This window comes from Neofelis nebulosa, chromosome 2 (assembly GCF_028018385.1).
Source record: "Neofelis nebulosa isolate mNeoNeb1 chromosome 2, mNeoNeb1.pri, whole genome shotgun sequence".
Classification (NCBI taxonomy): Eukaryota; Metazoa; Chordata; class Mammalia; order Carnivora; family Felidae; genus Neofelis; species Neofelis nebulosa.
This window is the reverse complement of record NC_080783.1, coordinates 157398781-157416553: the sequence shown is the minus strand read 5'-3', so window position 1 is coordinate 157416553 and position 17773 is coordinate 157398781. Positions and strand designations below refer to the sequence as shown.

The 17773-nt window shown below is 39.6% G+C and overlaps 1 protein-coding gene across 3 annotated transcripts in view; it reads left to right on the top strand.

Moving 5' to 3' along the window:
- Positions 1-17773, top strand: part of AK5 (adenylate kinase 5) — a 264187-nt gene that overhangs the window by 117798 nt on the left and 128616 nt on the right. For all 3 annotated transcript variants that reach the window (XM_058716927.1, XM_058716926.1, XM_058716924.1), the window contains exon 7: positions 15195-15285. In XM_058716927.1, the coding sequence (XP_058572910.1) occupies positions 15195-15285 (91 nt within the window). The remainder of the gene's footprint in view (positions 1-15194; positions 15286-17773) is intronic.

Below are 17773 nucleotides of genomic sequence, written 5' to 3'. Positions count from 1 at the left end.
CCTACTTGTAGGTGGTATGTTTCATCGTAATGTCCTATGCTCATATTGTAAGATTCATTTCCCTCCGTTTTTCATTTTCTAAGCTGACCTCTTTGATTCCATTTGACCTCCTCCTGAGTCTCCACACAGTTATGAACTGATCATATTTGGCTATGGTAGTTAAAGTCAACACTGCTGGAAAGAAAATTTTAAAAATATAAGAATGATGTCTTCTGCCCATTTCTTAACTGTGTTATTGGTTTTTTGGATGTTGAGTTTGATAAGTTCTTTATAGATTTTGGATACTAACCCTTTATCATTTGCAAATATCTTCCATTCTTTATGCTGCCTTTTAGTTTTATTGATTGTTTCCTTCACCGTGCAGAAGCTTTTTATCTTGATGAAGTCCCAGTAGTTCTTGTTGCTTTTGTTTCCCTTGCCTTCTGTGACGTGTCTAGTCTGAGGTCGAAGAGGTTGCTGCCTGTGTTTTCCTGTAGGATTTTGATTGTTTCCTGTCTCACATTTAGGTCTTTAATCCATTTTGAATTTATTTTTGTGTATTAAAAAAAAATGGTCCAGTTTCATTCTTCTGCATGTCACCATCCAGTTTTCCCAGAACCATTTGTTGAAGAGACTGTCTTTTTTTCCATTGGATATTCTTTACTGCATTGTCGAAGATGAGTTGACCACACAGTTGTGGGTCCATTTTTGGGTTTTCTATTCTGTTCCACCAGTGTGTCTGTTTTCGTGCCAGTACCATATTATCTTAATAACTACAGCTTTGTAATATAGTTTGAAATCCGAAATTGTGATGTCTCCAGTTGTTTTTTTTTTTTTCAGGATTGCTTTGGCTATTCAGGGTCTTCTGTGGTTCCATACAAATGTTAGGATTGTTTGTTCTAGCTCTGTGAAAAAGGCTGGTGGTATTTTGATAGGGATTGCATTAAGTGCGTAGATTGCTTTGAGTCGTATAGACATTTTAACAGTGTTCTTCCAATCCATGAGGATGGAATGCTTTTCCATTCCTTGTGTCTTCTTCAATATCTTTCATAAGTGTTATATAGTTTTCAGAATACAAATCTTTTATCTCTTTAGGTAGGTTTATTCCTAGATATCTTACTGGTTTTTGGTGTAATTGCAAATGGGATCAATTCCTTGATTTCTTTTTCTGCTGCTTCATTATTGGTGCATAGAAGTGCAACAGATTTCTACACACTGATTTTATAACCTGTGACTTTGCTGAATTCATGTATTAGTTCTAGCAATTTTTTGGAGGGGTCTTTCAGGTTTTCTACATAGAGTATTATGTCGTCTGCAAATAGTGAATAGATACTTTTCCAAAGAAGACATCCATGTGGCAAGCAGACACATGAAAAGATTCTCAACATCACTCATCATAAGAGAAATACAAATCAAAACCATGATGAGACACCACTTCACACCTGTCAGAATGTACAATTAACAACACAAGAAGCAACAGGTGTTGGCGAGGATGCAGAGAAAGGGGAACACTCTTTCACTGTTGGTGGGAATGCAAACTGGTGCAACCATACTAGAGAACAGTATTTGATGTTCCTCAAAAAACTAAAAATAGAACTACCCTATATGATCCAGCAATTTGTAAATAATAGATACTTACCCAAAGTATACAAAAATGCAGATTCAAAGGGGTACATGCACCCCAATGCTTATAGCAACATTATCAACAATAGCCAAATGATGGAGAGAACCCAAATGTCCATCAAATTATGAATCAATAAAGAAGCTGTGATATATGTATTATGTGTATTATATTGTATATCATACATATATATATATATATATATATATATATATACACTCTATGTATACACACACACACACACACACACACACACAAATGAAATATTACTTGGCCATCAAAAAGAATGCAGTCTTGCCATTTGCAACATTAATGGAGCCAGAATGTACTATGCTGAGTGAAATAAGTCAGAGAAAGACAAATACCATATGATTTCACTCATATGTGGAAATTAAGAAACAAAACAGATGAACATATAGGAAGGGTGGGGGAAAAGAAAGGGAAACAAAATGCAAAAGGCTCTTAATAATAGAGAACAAACTATGGGTTGACAGAAGGAGGTGGGTTGGAGATGGGCTATATGGGTGATGGTATTAAGGAGGGCACTTGTGATGAGCACTGGGTGTTGTATGTAAATGATGAATCACTGAATTCTACTCCTGAAACCAGTATTGTACTGTATGTGCAAATACTTAAATTTTGAAAATACAGTAAAACAATGGTTTGCAAGCATAATTTGTTCTGGAAATATGCTTATAATCCAAAACACTTGTATATCAAAGCAAATTCCCCCATAAAAAATAATGGAAATTCAGATGATTCATTCCACAACCCAAAAATATACATATAAAAAGGTTACAGTACTGTAATATAAAAGAATATACAAGATATAAAGAAAAATAAACAAATTAACCTGCACTTACTTTGAAAACCTTTGTGGTTGGTCTAAGAGAGACAAGAGAGAGGAGGATTATTGTGTAGGGTGACTTTCACTATCACTCATGGATGTTGACTACAGTAGAGTATTAATTAAATCTTATAATATTCTGTATTTAATGTAATTGGCAACGAGGCAGCAGAGGAAAGGGTCTATATCTGCAGGCAATCTGATCTAGAATGAAGCATAGCATTTCTAAGCTTACTCTTGTATGGAAAAGCAAAGGACTGTCTGTACATGCTTTGAGGTGACAAAAATACACTAGTGCCAGTTGTGGGCACCTTCAAATGTTCTGAAAAATCACTGATTGATTTTTACACCATGGTCTGAGAGGGAGTATCCCACAGAGAGAGAGAGAGAGAGAGAAAGAAAGAGAGAGAAGAACCACTGGCTCAGTTGTGATGATGTGACACTTGGCATCACATACTATTCATATTGCAAGACATGGTTCATTTGTCAAGTTAAAGTTTATTAGAAATGTTTGCTCATCTTGTGGAACACTCGCAGAACAAGTTAAGTCACAATCCAGGGTTTTACTGTAATAAAAGCAGAAGAAGGAAACATCTCAACTACAGAGAAAGGAAAGAAAAGAAAGAAAAATAAATAAATAAAAGGAAACAGAAAGAGCCTGATCTTCCCAGGGCCTAAATTAGCCTCTAGTCACACATCTGGTGCTTAGGCAGCAGAGCAGTTTTTTCAGGCTTCCAGGGTGCCACTTAGGGCTCTGCAGCAGGAGACACTTGAGCACTGGAGAGAATGGAGCCTGTAATTAGAAAAGGTACCAAATGTCACATGAGGCTGAAATTTGACTTCTGAGACTCTTAACTAGCTTCTTTAGTTTGGAAGCTTTCTTGGCAGAGGTTTAAATCTTTATCCCACCACCTTGTAGTTGTATAAAACCTCAAATTGCTGGAATGCTGGGAGAGAGAGAAAGAAGGGGAAAATAGGAAGGGAAAGGAGTATTTTAATTAATCGAGTTTTCTGTTTAATTCAGTTTGGCAAGTATTTGTTGTCTATATGTGGGGCTCAGAGCCTTGTGAGGTGCAATGGAGAAAAAATAGGAACTGCACAATGTGATTCTTGTCTATAATGGGTATATCTTGTCTGTTCTCCATTTTCTTCTTTTAATCTTTTTTATTGAGTTCTTTCAAAGTATTTTAGTCTTTATTGGTGCCTTAATAATTACAGAAAACCTAACATGATCTATTCTTTCCTCCATGCATCTTCAGTGCCCAGCACATACCTGGCACAAAGCAGGTACTCAATAAATCTTTACTGAATTGAATTACATCATGTATGCAGTATAAGAGATTGGATAGAATCCATATTAATTCTAAGACATATTCTAAAATTTGGCTTATTTGACAAAATCCATTATATCAATCTATTTGCTGGGCTACAGAACTGTCTCTTAGTTAATGTATCATTTAGTAGTATCATTTTTTAAATTTATTTTTAAAATTTTTGTAATGTTTCTTAATTTTGAGAGAGAGACAGAGTGTGAGCAGGGGAGGGGCAGAGAGAGAGGGAGACACAGAATCCGAAATAGGCTCCAGGCTCTGAGCTGTCAGCACAGAGCCCATCATGGACCTCAAACTCACAAACCATGAAATCATGACCTGAGCTGAAGTTAGATGCTTAAATGACTGAGCCACCAAGGTGCACCTTAATAAAATATTAAATCCTTTTCACATGTACTAAATAGGGGTTTATGTCAGCTACCTCCATTCATTGAATATATCTTTTATGTGCTTTCTGCAGCAAGTTCATTTTATTTTACTTTTTTTTCTAGCTTGAGTTATAACACCTATAACATTGTGCAAGTTTACAGTATACAGTGTGATGGTTTGATACGCGTATATGTTGTGAAATGATTCCCACAATAAGGTTAGCTAACACATCCGTCACTTCACATAATTACAGTGTGTGTTTGTGTGTGTGTAGTGAGAAAGTTTAAGATCTACTCTCTTAGCAACTTTCAAATATATAATATTGTTAACTGTGTCATTGTGCTGAATATTAGGTCCCCATAATGTATTCATCTTCTAACTGGAAGTTTGTACCCTTCGACCCACATCTCCCCATTTCCGTTGTGCCTCAGCTCCTGGCAACCATCATTCTACCCTCTGTTTCTATGAGTTTGGCTTTTTTTTTAGATGCCACATGTAGCAACTTAACTTTTTTTTTCAGCAGTTTCAAAAGCATCGCATCATAGTGCCCACAGAGATTAATGAGCAGGATCTTGGCCATTTGCTATCCATTCATGATCTGAACATTGGTCAGTCTGCTCTGAGTTCTACCTGAGCCTACAAAATTTAATAATCAGCTACTATAGCTACAAACCTTTCACTTCAAAAATTGTTCCAGACCCAGTTCCCACCACCAACTTAGATTTTTTATTCTTGGGCCTCCTCTCTCATCATCAACCTCCTTTATGACTGAAGACCTAGCCTTTCCCCTCTCATGGGTGGCATGGCCTTGTCCACCATCCCCTATGAGATGGCCAAAGCAAGGCTTCTGGAAAGCTGCCTGTCAGTCAGAGGCAGAGCTGCAGCCCTGGCTGGGGTGTAGGGAGGAGGGACTGAGCCAGGCCAGGCCCTGGGTACCAGTCCGTGTTGCTGTGGAGCAGAAGTAGAGCAGCCTCTCCAGACAGCAGCAGGCCAGACATGGACCCATAGCAGAACTCCTCTCTCCAACCCCAAAGAGGCTCTCAGAAAGAGGGTAGGCATACTCTTTCTTTGGTTGCTGAGAAAGGATTGAGTTGAGATGAAAAGGGACACGGATGATAGATGACGTAAGTCCTCTCCTCATACTGAGAGGCAGGGTAGTTTGCAGAAAGACATTTTTGAAGGCTACTATGGAGGGGTGCCTGCGTGGCTCTGGCAGTTAAGCGTCCGACTTTGGCTCAGGTCATGATCTCACAGTTCCTGAGTTCAAGCCCATGTCAGGGTTTATGCTGACAGCTCAGAGCCTGGAGCCTGCTCTGGATTCTGTGTCTCCTTCTCTCTCTGCCCCTCCCCACTTGTGCTCTGTCTCTCTCTGTCTCTCAAAAATAAATACATGTAAAAAAAATTTATATAAAAAAAAAGAAAGCTGCTATGGAGGGTATAACTGAAGTCAACAGTAGACAAAGAGGACTATGAAGCAGTAGCCAGTTTCCCTCTGAAATTGGTAACTTGAAGCTAACCCAGGAGAGCTCTGTGAGGAGCTAGGCAGTCTTCTGTCTCTTACAGTCAACTTTGCCTGTCCTTACTCCTTCCAGAGCTCCTGGCCAGCCTGCAGAGAGGGAGGCCCTTCTGCCAACAGCTACAGCCACCTAGTAGCATACACCCATCGCTCAGAGAAGTAAGACTACCAACTGTGGCCTGAAAATAGGGACTAGGGAATAAGACCAAGAATGTTTGAGTGTATTGCATCTGGACCTAGCATGGCTTGGCTTCTACAGATTCTTAGAGGCCTGCCCCAAGAGTCCTTCTGAAAGCCTTGATTTGTTTTACAAGTGCCCAGCTAAGATGAAGTCTGTCCGTGGAGCTAAGAGCTGATCCTCACAGCCTTGGCAGGTGATGGCGCTCACAGTTTGATAGACCAGATGTGGATTCAGATCCTGGCTCTACCACCTGCATGACCTTGGACAAGTTATTTACTCTCTCCAAGACCCAGGTTTTGAATCTGGTGATAACGATACCCTTTTGATAATAATATTGTAGAGACTTAATGATACAATCATATAAAGAAAGCCCTAATGGTGAATGGCACATAGTAGATGCTAAAAAAATGGTAACTACCTGGTACTTTGTTGATTGGCTGTTGATGCAGATACAGGTTCTGAAAAATGACCTCTGAGCTAGTGTAATAACAATAATCAAAATTCACAGTCTCCTTTTCTAAGTCTCTAGAACAAGATAAGTCAGTCATTATTACATTAAGATTTTGAGTTCAGGAAAAAACTTTTTCTTAAAACGCTTCATAAATATTTCAGTAATTTTTTCTGGAGCCACTTTATTGTGTTGACTTACTCCCGACCAAATTTTCCAGATGCTGTCTATAATCTGAATATCCAGTGAAATACAGATTCCATACAAAAAGCTGAGAAGAGCCTTACTCAGATATCCACGGCTTTCCAGTGTTCTGTACTCATCTCTTTGCATACCAATCATGTCTGTTTTTAGGTATATCTTCTCACATTTTTCCCTTATCTCATTCTGTTAAGAAATAGGTTCTACACACCCTGGTTCAAGAATCCCACTCATCAAAACGGGATTGATTCAGCTTACTCAGAATATTATCCCTGCCCACCCCCCACCAAATCCATGTTGGTGCTTTCCTTTCAGATTTTGTAATTAATTATGAAGCTTCAGAAACACAATTCTGCAGATGATTACCAACTGCCATTTCTCCATCGCAGGTAACTACACATTTCACTCCAGTTACCACAGATCTTTACATTATTACTATTTTAATGCAATATCCAATTTTTGTTGGAGAAAAACAAAAATCACTGTGAAGAGGATGCCAACCAATCGGTCATTTAGGGGGAAGTCTCCAAACATATAAAAGAGAAAATTTGAAGTCCAATTATCTGCATGTTGGGGGATCTCCAGCAGCAGACGATGAAAGCCATTGGTGGATTAATTGAAATCCTTTGCATGAAACAAGGGAGAAGTAAATAATTCAGGCAATCAGTTTGATGCTCGGAGAATGATACTTAAGGGATGTATAAAACTAAGACAATACTAATAACAGAACCAGTTTGTTTCCTCCTCAAATTTAAGCAGAGAAAAAGTGAGAGGCAGACCTAGGCTTAAGGAAAGGTGGAATCTGGAAAGAGAAATTGAACTAGTATTCTCCCTTCGAGTCCATTTAGAGATATTTTGTAAACATAACATTCCTACCTAGCAGAGCGAAGAATGCAGAAAGCCCTGTCTCCATGGAGAAGATTTGGACAGCCTGTTGCAGCCTGCAAATCAGCGCCAAGAGAAAACAAAACCATAAACTCATTTTTGCCCTTAAAAATGCAAACCGTCACTGCCCCTTTCTCCTCACATGGCAGTGCTTCTACTCCCCCTCCTGTAATTTCTTTCCCTTATGCAGGTATGTTTTGTATGATTTTGAAAGCTGTTCCCACATTTATTATTCAAGTTAAAACATGTGTTTGTGAGTCAACTGGGGAATTTGGTAAGCATCTTATTTTGAAACTTCCAGTTGACCTCCCCAGCCCTCTTAAATTAAATGACCTTAAACAGATTATGCAAGCCCATGTCCTCTGTGAGTCCATTCCCTCAGAATAAGAGAGTTTTGTTAAGATTGCTAGACAAACGACAGTCACCAAGAAAGATAAAGTTGCCCATCCAATCACAGAATTTCAGAGCTGGGAGCAACGTCAGACAGCATCTGCTCTAGTGCCAAACGATTCCATCTGCCCCATGAAGCTCGGTTCTCACCTGTGAGATGTAGATAAACTTTCATTCCATCACCCTCCACCTAGGCTACCCCTGCAGCATTGTCACTTCTGCTCTGCTTTGCATTTTAAAGTAAACATCCTAGGTTCTTGCAGCTCAAAACCTTTTTCCTTAAAAAGAAAAAAGAAAGAAAGCAAAATCATCACTACCTGAGTTTCAAAACACTATTTAGAAACTCAAAACCTGATAAGATTAGGGTTTCTCAGCTTTGGCACTATTGACATTCAGACTGGATAATCTTTGTCATGAAGGGGCTGTCCTATGCATTATAGGATATTTTGCAGCATCCCTGGATAGTCGTGTCCCCCTGCCAGTTGTGACCACCAAAAACATCTCCCAACATTTGTTGGGAGTAGGGGAGAGATGGGTGGACAAAATCTCTCCTGGTTGAAATCTATTATTGTATATAGTTTGTACAAAAACAAATAAATGTGCAATAAGTAAAATGATGATTTCAAAGCCAGTTTGCCTCTAACCATACATACAACCTCTCTAAACACTGAGCATTACCACTTTGCAAGAGCCTTAGCCAATTAAGTGTCAATTGTTCTGATAGTACCCCATCACAATGCTCTCCAAGGTCTATATGCCACAACATCTGCTAAAAGAATGGAGGGAAGAGTCCCATGCTAGCCCTGGAGTTGTACGAGTGGGATGTCCCAGAAAATAAAGCAGCCTAAGTTCAATTCTGTGGTCCTGATGCAGAAGTAAATGAGCTTCAGCAGCATCTGCAAAATCCAGAGTTGAGTTGGTTATGTGGGTGTCCTCGTCCTTCTTCATGGTTCCATGTTCATCATCCAAACATTTAGCAGTGGTTAGTTGGAGTCTACCCAGCACGTAGTAGTTACTCAGCAAATATTTGTTGAAGGTTTTTATGGATAGTGTTTTACCTTTTGCAGTCTGCCTCTGGGTTGAGACAATCAGGTACATTAGCCTGTGCTAGAACTAAACATAGCTTTGTTCGAATCAGAGAATGGATATCTCCTGGAAAGTCTCAAAGTCTCTTGTAGTCATTATTCCACAATCCCCAAGTTAAAAAAAAGTGTGTATGTGTGTCCAAAATATAGAAGTGATCAAGTGACTGTAAGATATACTCCCTCAGACCTAGGAAGTCAGAGAGAGAGACAAAAACGAACTGCAGGCTGTGTGTTGATGTGTTAAATATATACCATCTCCTTAGTCCTCACAGCAATCCTGTTGTGTAGGTGCTAAGAACAGGGGGGAAATAAGTTGCTCAAAGTCAGACGGCTGCTACAGGGGAAAGCAGAACTTCAAATCCAGCTCTAGCAGAGTTTTAAGCTGTCTGAGCCCAATTTTAAGCCTCCCAGACTCATTTGTGCACCAGGCCTTGGTTGCTTATTGAATGGAGAGCCCTGGCCAGCACTGCGGAAATTGAAAGGACAAGTCCCGCCCCCGCCCCCCCCCCCCCCCCCCCCCCGTCAGACTTGTTCTGAAATGTAGATGGTCCATTTAGTCTTTCTAGAGACCAACCTAGCAGCTCTGTTTTCTTGTGAAGCTGGGGCCAGTCCAGGAATGTACTACCTTACATTTGTTTTCCTTTCCTGTTTGCCTTGTTTTTCTTTTTTCCTCACATTTACTGTCCTGAGGTTACACACACACACAGCACAAAACCTCTGGTAAAGTGTTAACCTATGTTTTGCTTTAGGCTCTGTTTTCTAGGAATCCCATGCTAAAACACAAATTTATGCTCTTTTATTTATAAAATCACAACACTGCCATCCATTTCTCAAAAGCCTAAGAAAAAATAAAATCCTTCTTTAGTACATGTTCCTCCTTACTGATGATAGCTAACAAATATTTTGAAAATAGGAAACCATAATATATATGGGTATCAGGAGCAGTGCATCAAGATGGCACTAAATGTGCCTTCATGCTCTCCTCATATCTGCCCTAACCACCAGCTGCTTTTCTTATCTTGCTTTTAGATAAAAGGGCTGTGGTAACACTCATTCGAGCAGGGGTGCATTTGTCTTACCACGATGGTATCTGTAGGGTGGAAAGTGTCAGTCATCCAAAGTGCAAATCCTAGCTCAGCTTATTGGCTGTTTGACTTGAGAAAGTCATAATATCGCTGAGTAGATATTTCCTCACCTGTAAAATAGAAAGAAAACTATCTGCCTCACCTTCCCCATGGGCTGATGTGACATACAGAAAGCACTTTGAAGCACCATTCAGAGGTGCTTTAACTGTAAGGAGAAGTAAGAAAAATAACTTTCTAATTCAGGCTTTTAAAATTTCCCTTGCTAAAAATGATGAAACACTTCAGTAGGAGAATATAAAGGAATAAATCGCTTAGTTTCTTCTTAAATATTTCAAGATACTAATTAAGATTAAAAAGCTAAAGAGCTGAGACCTCTGGCCCAGATAAAATAAAAGAGACTGGATTTTCCCTCCCACTTGAAACAAACAAACAAAGAAGAATTTAAAAATCTTAAAAAACAATTCTCAAGATACCTTACAACAAGCCATAAGGTGATTCTTTGAGAGAAAGGAAACAAATACGGAAAGCCCTAGGATTGCTCTTACTGTTGGAAGTTTCCGGGCTACTGAGCAGGAAGAAGGAAGCCTTGTGGAGAATGGTGGACCAAATGGGTTGAACAGAGTTGAGAGTCTAAGAGACCAAGGTCAGAGGACAGAGTACCAGACATATGAGCTACACCGAAAGAGAACTCTAGAGATCTGCCAAGGGTTCCCCTCCAGTATTCAGCAGAGTACTGTGCAGTGTATGCATTTGAGGAAACTACCTGAAGCTGAGAGACAAAACCACCCAAAAGGATTAGCTGGTGCTACAACAGGCTTGGAATAGTGCCTTTTTCTAGAGTTTTCTGGAAAACCTCTTAATTCACAAGGCAGTGGGTAGAGTACTTTGAAGAGTCTTGCCTCCACTGTGGGGAATAATTGTACACTAAACACTGCTCTGGTCCAACCCAACAAGTCTTTCTTTTTTTCAAGTTTTTATTTAAATCCCAGCCAGTTAAAATATAGTGCAACACTAGTTTCAGGTGTAGAATTTAGTGATTCATCACTTACATTCATCACCAGATGTTCATCACAAGTGCCCTCCTTAATACCCATCACCTATTTAACCCATCCCCCACCCACCTCCCCTCTGGTAACCATCAGTTTATTCTCTATAGTTAAGAGCCTGTTTTTTGGTTTGCCTCTCTTTTTTCCCCCCTGTGTTCATTTGTTTTGTTTCTTAAATTCCATGTATGAGTGAAATAGTAAGTATTTGTCTTTCTCTGACCGACTTACTTCACTTAGTTTAAGATTCTCTAGCTCTATCTACATCATTGCAAATGGCAAAATTTCATTCTTTTTGATGGCTGAGTTATATATATATATATTATATATATTATATATTATATATATTATATATTAATATATATAATTTCTTTATTCATCAGTCAGTGGACATTTGGGCCCTTTCCACAATTTGGCTATTGTTGATAATGCTGCTGTAAACATCAGGATGCATTTGTCCCTTTGAATCAGTATATTTGTACCCTTTGGATAAATATCTAATAGTGCAATTGCTGGGTCACAGGGTAGTTCTATTTTTAACTTTTTGAGGAACTTCCAAACTGTGTTTTAGAGTGGCTGCACCAGTTTGTATTCCCACCAACAGTGTAAGAGGGTTCCCCTTTCTCCACATCCTTGCCAACACCTGCTGTTTTCTGTGTTGTTAATTGTAGCCATTCTGACAGGTGTGAGGTGGTATCTCATTGTGGTTCTGATTTGTATTTCCCTGATGATGAGTGATGTTGAGCATCTTTTCATGTGTCAGTTGGCTATCTGGATGTCTTCTTTGGAAAAATGTCTATTCATGTCTTCTGCCCATTTCATCACTGGATTATTTGCTTTTTGGGTGTTGAGTTTGGTAAGTTTTTTTAATAGATTTTGGATACTAACCCTTTATCAGGTATGTCATTTGCAAATATTGTCTCCCATTCAGTAGGTTGCCTCTTAGTTTTATCGATTGTTTCCTTTGCTATGCAGAAGCTTTTTATTTTGATGAAGTCCTAAAGTTTATTTTTGCTTTTGTTTCCCTTGTCTCAGAAGGCATACTTTGTAAGGAATTGCTACGGCCAGTGTCAAAGAGGTTACTCCCTGTTTTCTGCTCTCAGATTTTGATAGTTTACTGTCTCACATTTATGTCCTTCATCCATTTTGAATTTATTTTTGTGTATGGTATAAGAAAGTAATCTGGTTTCATTCTTTTGCATGTGCTGTCCAGTTTTCCCAACACCATTTGTTGAAAAGACTTTTTTCCATTAGATATTCTTTCCTGTTTTGTTGAAGATTTATTGCCCATATAGCTATCAAGCCATTTCTGGGTTTTCTGTTCTGTCCCATTGATCCATGTGTCTCTTTTTGTGCCAGTGTCATACTGTCTTCATCGCTGCATCAGTGTTGTAATATAACTTATAGTCTGGAACTGTGATGCCTCTAGCTTTGCTTTTCTTTTTCAAGACTGCTTTGGCTATTTAGGGTCTTTTGTGGTTCCATGTGAAGTTTAGGATTATTCTAACTCTGAAAAATGCTGGTGGCATTTTGATAGGGATTACATTAAATGTTCAGATTGCTTTGGGCAATCTGGACATTTTAATAATATTTGTTCTTTTAATCCATGAGTGTGGAATGTTTTTCCCTTTCTTTGTGTCATCTTCAGTTTCTTTCATCAGTGTTTTTATAGTTTTCAGAGTGCAGGTCTTTTACCTCTTTGATTAGGTTTATTCCTAGGTATCTTATGCTTTTTGGTGCAGTTGTAAGTGGGATTTATTCCTTGGTTTGTTTCTATTTCTGCTGCTTGATTATTGGTGTATAGAAATGCAACAGATTTCTATACATTCATTTTGTATCCTGCAACTTTACTGAATTTGTGTATCAGTTCTAGCAAATATTTGGCTAGCCCAATAAATCTTAAAACCAAGATCTGAAAGAATCAAGTTGTTTCCAAGTAACTAAACTGCATTCCAGAACAAAGATCAAGAATATTTATAGGAATACAAAAATATCTAGCACCCAACACAGTCAAAATGATGATGCCTGGCGTCCAATAAAAATTACCAAGCATGCAAAAAAACAAGAAAAATGCCTCATAATGGTGGGAAAAAATCAATCAGAACTAACTCAGAACTGACACCAGATGTTAGAACCAGCAAAGGACATTAAAAGTTATAATTATAGGGGCGCCTGGGTGGCTCTGTCGGTTAAGCGTCCGACTTCGGCTCAGGTCACGATCTCACGGTCCGTGAGTTCGAGCCCCGCATCGGGCTCTGTGCTGACAGCTCAGAGCCTGGAGCCTGTTTCCGATTCTGTGTCTCCCTCTCTCTCTGACCCTCCCCCGTTCATGCTCTCTCTCTCTCTCTCTGTCTCAAAAAATTAATATACGTTAAAAAAAAAAAAGTTATAATTATATTTTGGTACCTGGGTGGCTCAGTCCAAGTGTATGATTCTCAGTCTCGGCTCAGGTCATCATCTCAGGGTTCATTAGTTCGAGCCCTACATGGGGCTCTGCGCTGACAGGGTAGAGGCTGCTTGGGATTCTCTGTGTCCCTCTCTCTCTGCCCCTCCCCCACTCACAATCTCTTGCTCTCTCTAAAATAAATAAGTAAACATGTTTTTTAAACGGTTATAATTGTATTTTAGATGTTCAAACCTTCAATAGAGACCTTCAAACGTCAATAGAGACGTAGATTTTTTTAAAGACTCAAATTAAGCATCTAGAGATGAAAGCTACAATGTATGAGCTGAAAGATACCCAGGATGAGATGAACAGTGTATCCATACAGTAGAATACTACTCAGCAATGAAAAGGAATGAACTATTGATACAACATTGATGAATCTCAAAATAACTGGGCTGAGTGAAAGAATCCAGATGAAAAGGATTGCATTCTGTATAAATCCTTTTATATAGAATTCTAGAGAATGCCAAAAAATCTATAGTTAGACATATAATCAATGATTACCAGGTAGGGGGGCAGGAGGAAAGGATTCATTCCCAAGAGGCACAAGGAAACTTTTGGAAGACATAATTATATTCACTATTTTGATTTTTATGATGGTTTCACAGGTATGCAGACACAGATGTCAAAACTTACCGATTTGAATGTACAGTTTATTATATATTGATTATAACTCAGTACTAAAGTGTATTTTTAAAAACCATTGCACAACTGGGACATAGAGAACTTATAAATATAACTGCATTTTTTCAATATTTACATTTTTTGTAAATTTTAAAGAATGGTAAAATGTTTAAATCTGTCATTTTTATTACATCTAAGTCTACGGTGTCTACAGACTACATCTTTTGTGTAGTAGCTGTAGTATCTAGCTTAGTAACTAAAGTTTCGTTTGGGGGCACTTTCCTTTTTCTTTTTTTTAACAGTACATTAGAAAATCCCCCCCTCCGCTCTTGTTTAGAACTCCGTATTTTCATGAGTTTAAAATTTTTTTTAATCTTTATTTATTTTTGAGAGAGAGAGAGAGAGAGACAGAGAGCAGGGGAGGGGCAGAGGGAGAGGGAGACACAGAATCTGAAGCAGGCTCCAGGCTCTGAGCTGTCAGCACAGAGCCCGATGCTGAGCTCGAACTCACGAACCATGACCTGAGCCAGAGTTGGACGCTTAATCAACTGAGCCACCCAGGCACCCCTCATGGGTTTCTTAAATGAAAAACAAAAACCCTAAGAGCCAGAAGCCACAAGGTAAATTTCAATTATCATTTTTTTCCAAAGCTTACTTTATAAGTTACGAAAATTCTACACATTTTTCTTAATCATAAATGACTGTAGGGACACCTGGGTGGCTCAGTCTGTTAAGGGGCTGACTTCAACTCAGGTGGTGATCTTGCGGTTTGTGGGTTCGGGCCCTTCATCGGCTCTGTGCTGTCAGCTAGGAGCCTGGAGCCTGCTTTGGATTCTGTGTCTCCCTCTCTCTCTCTGCCCCTCTCCTGCTCATGCTCTGTCTGTCTCTGTCTCTCAAAAGTGAATAAACATTAAAAAAATTTTTAATAAATAAATAAATGCACGCTGACTCCCTCCTTCTTTGTTTGATATGTGTGGTCTAGACTGAAAAATCCTCCATGAGTCTGTTTAAGACTCAAGGGCTTTAGTTCCTGTTGACCTGCTTCATTAGAGATACAGTTATATGATGCTTGCTCATTATATTTGGGAATGAACTAATTTATGCATTCTCTTGTTCCCAACTTGTCTGTCCTGTTTCCCCCAGTTTGATGCTGACCGAAACGAAGATGAGGTGTTCTATGACATCAGTGTGGCAGTGGACAGCAAGTTATTTCCAAACAAAGAAGCTGCAGCAGGTAAGTCACCATGTCCTTTGGGCAACAGTATGGCCTGATCACCTGCCAACTGTCTGGAGCTTTGTAGTAATGTTGGAGCTCAACAATCTGCTGCAAGGTTTTAAGGATGACACCGTTCTCAGAGCTTTACACTCTCTGGTTTGAAAATAAAGGCTAAAACAAAATAGAAAAGAAGGACTATCCATTTGGCCCTTATAGTGAATGCTTGCCTTCCAGTCATTGCACATGTAAATTAGCAAGCAGTCCCAATGTAACACACGACCTGTGTTACTATAATGGAAAAAGTCGAATCTAGCCCACTCTTTGTGCAACAATTAAAAGTTACAACTCCTCCAGGACTCCTTAACTCTGACATGTCTCTGCTGTGCCCCCCGGGAAAAGCCTCCCCTTCTGTCAGATAGCTGCTCCTCTCCCAACCCACAGCTCCTATTTTGGCTCTGTGCCTTCTCTTCCTAAGCATTCACCCCTAGAAGTTCGACCTTGGACAATAGTGCAGGGCAATCACACACCCTTATGTAAGCAGTACTCAAGGTTCTGTCCTTGACCCTTATCTCATTTTCTTTGACTGTCTGATTCTGGTCAACTCATTGTCCCTCATGGTCTCCACTATCAGTACTATGCAGATGACTCTCAAATCTTTGTCTCAGTCCTGAACTTTCTTCTCAGGCCATAAGAACAAAAAAACTTCTGGGCTGTAAAGAAAAAGACTAAACATGGAAAATGTTTACCCATATTTGATTTGAAGCCCCCTAAGAGTAGCTTCAAAGAAAGTCAAGGCAGTGATCTTTCTGGGCAGACCCACAGAGCACAGATAACAATGTAAACTCACCTGCCTGGTTTTCCAGTGATACTTATAGTAAGATGGCCTATTGTTGGAAAGACTGAATATTGAGCAGCATATAAGATCATATAAACCAGAGTGCTACTGCTCTGAAAAATGCTATGGCAGCCATGCTTTGTAAGTCAATATTGTATTTAGAACATTTATTTAGACCTCTAACAACAGATATCTAACTGCTAGGTATCCCATTTGTTAAGACAGTGGAGTGGAGGAGCTGATTGAAGGTGCCCCTTATTTTTATTTTTAAAATTTTAATTCCAGTAGAGTTAACCTACAGGGTTATATTGGTTTCAGTGTGCACATAGTGATTCAACAATTCCATACATTACTCAGTGCTCATCATGATAAGTGTACTCTTAATCCCCTTCACCTATTTGACCCATCCCCCCACCCACCTCCCCTCTAGTAACCATCAGTTTGTTCTCTATAGTTAAGAGTCTGTTTCTTGGTTCACCTCTTGTTTTTCTTTCTTCATCTCTTTTGTTTCTTAAATTCCTCATATGAATGAAATCACATGTTTGTCTTTTTCTGGCTGACTTATTTTGCTTAGCTAATACTCTAGATCCATCCATGTTGTTGCAAATGGCAAGATTTCATTCTTTTTGTGGCTGAGTAATATTCCGTCATGTATATATACCACATCTTTGTCCATTCATCTGTCGATGGACACTGAGGCTGCTTCCATAATTTGACTATGGGGAAAATGCTGTAAAAACATAGGGGTGCATATAATCTTTTCCAGTTAATATTCTTTGGGTAAATACCCAGTAGCGGAATTACTGGATCATAGGGTAATTCTGTTTTTAGTTTTTTGAGGAAGCGCCACATTGTTTTACACAGTGGCTGCACCAATTTGCATTCCCACCAACAGTGCAAGGGTTCCTTTTTCTCCACGTCTTCTAAGCTGCCCTTTCCTTTAGAACACTTGACACTTTGTGGCTCTCTAGTGGCATTTCTGAAAGGTGGCCTCGTCCTCCAGTGATGCAGCAGTGCTGGCTTTTGTGCTAGTCAGTAAACTGCCTGAGGACAGGTGCCATGTCCTCCAAGTGCACAGTGCCTGCCCCATAGCAGAGGTCACCAGGGACCTCATCTCTCCATCTTTCCTCTCTATACCTCCAAACTTATGAACGAGGAAGGAGTCTGCTCACAGTCTCAACTCCTACTACCTCCCATCCACTCCTCCAAACTCTGAAAGCTGAGTTCTGCTCCAGCTTTAAAATAAGCCTGTCCTATATATAACAGCCCTTGGTGATGAAGTGATCCTGGGAGGGACAGTGGTAAACTAGAAACACATGATGCCTCCCCTACAGAGGCAGCCCCTCTGAAGCTCCATGTTATTGTTGCCGTTAAGGCATGGACCAGTTGTTGCTGGATCTTTCTCTCTTTCAAGAGTGAATAGAAGACTGTATCTGTAGGTGAAATCTCGAGGCTTGTCAGTGTTGCTGACTCACCCAGTTGAACAGGTCATGTCCATGGCCACTGCTCTGTGAACTTTCAGCCCCCAGGTTTTGTCCCTGTACTCTTCCCTATTCCCTGGACCCTCTTTGCCGAGTCTCAGCTGCCCCACAGACCCCATATCACCTCCATGTGAATGGCTTTCCATTCTCCTTTAAAATTTTTCAAATCAAAATTCTTGTTTTTTAAGTT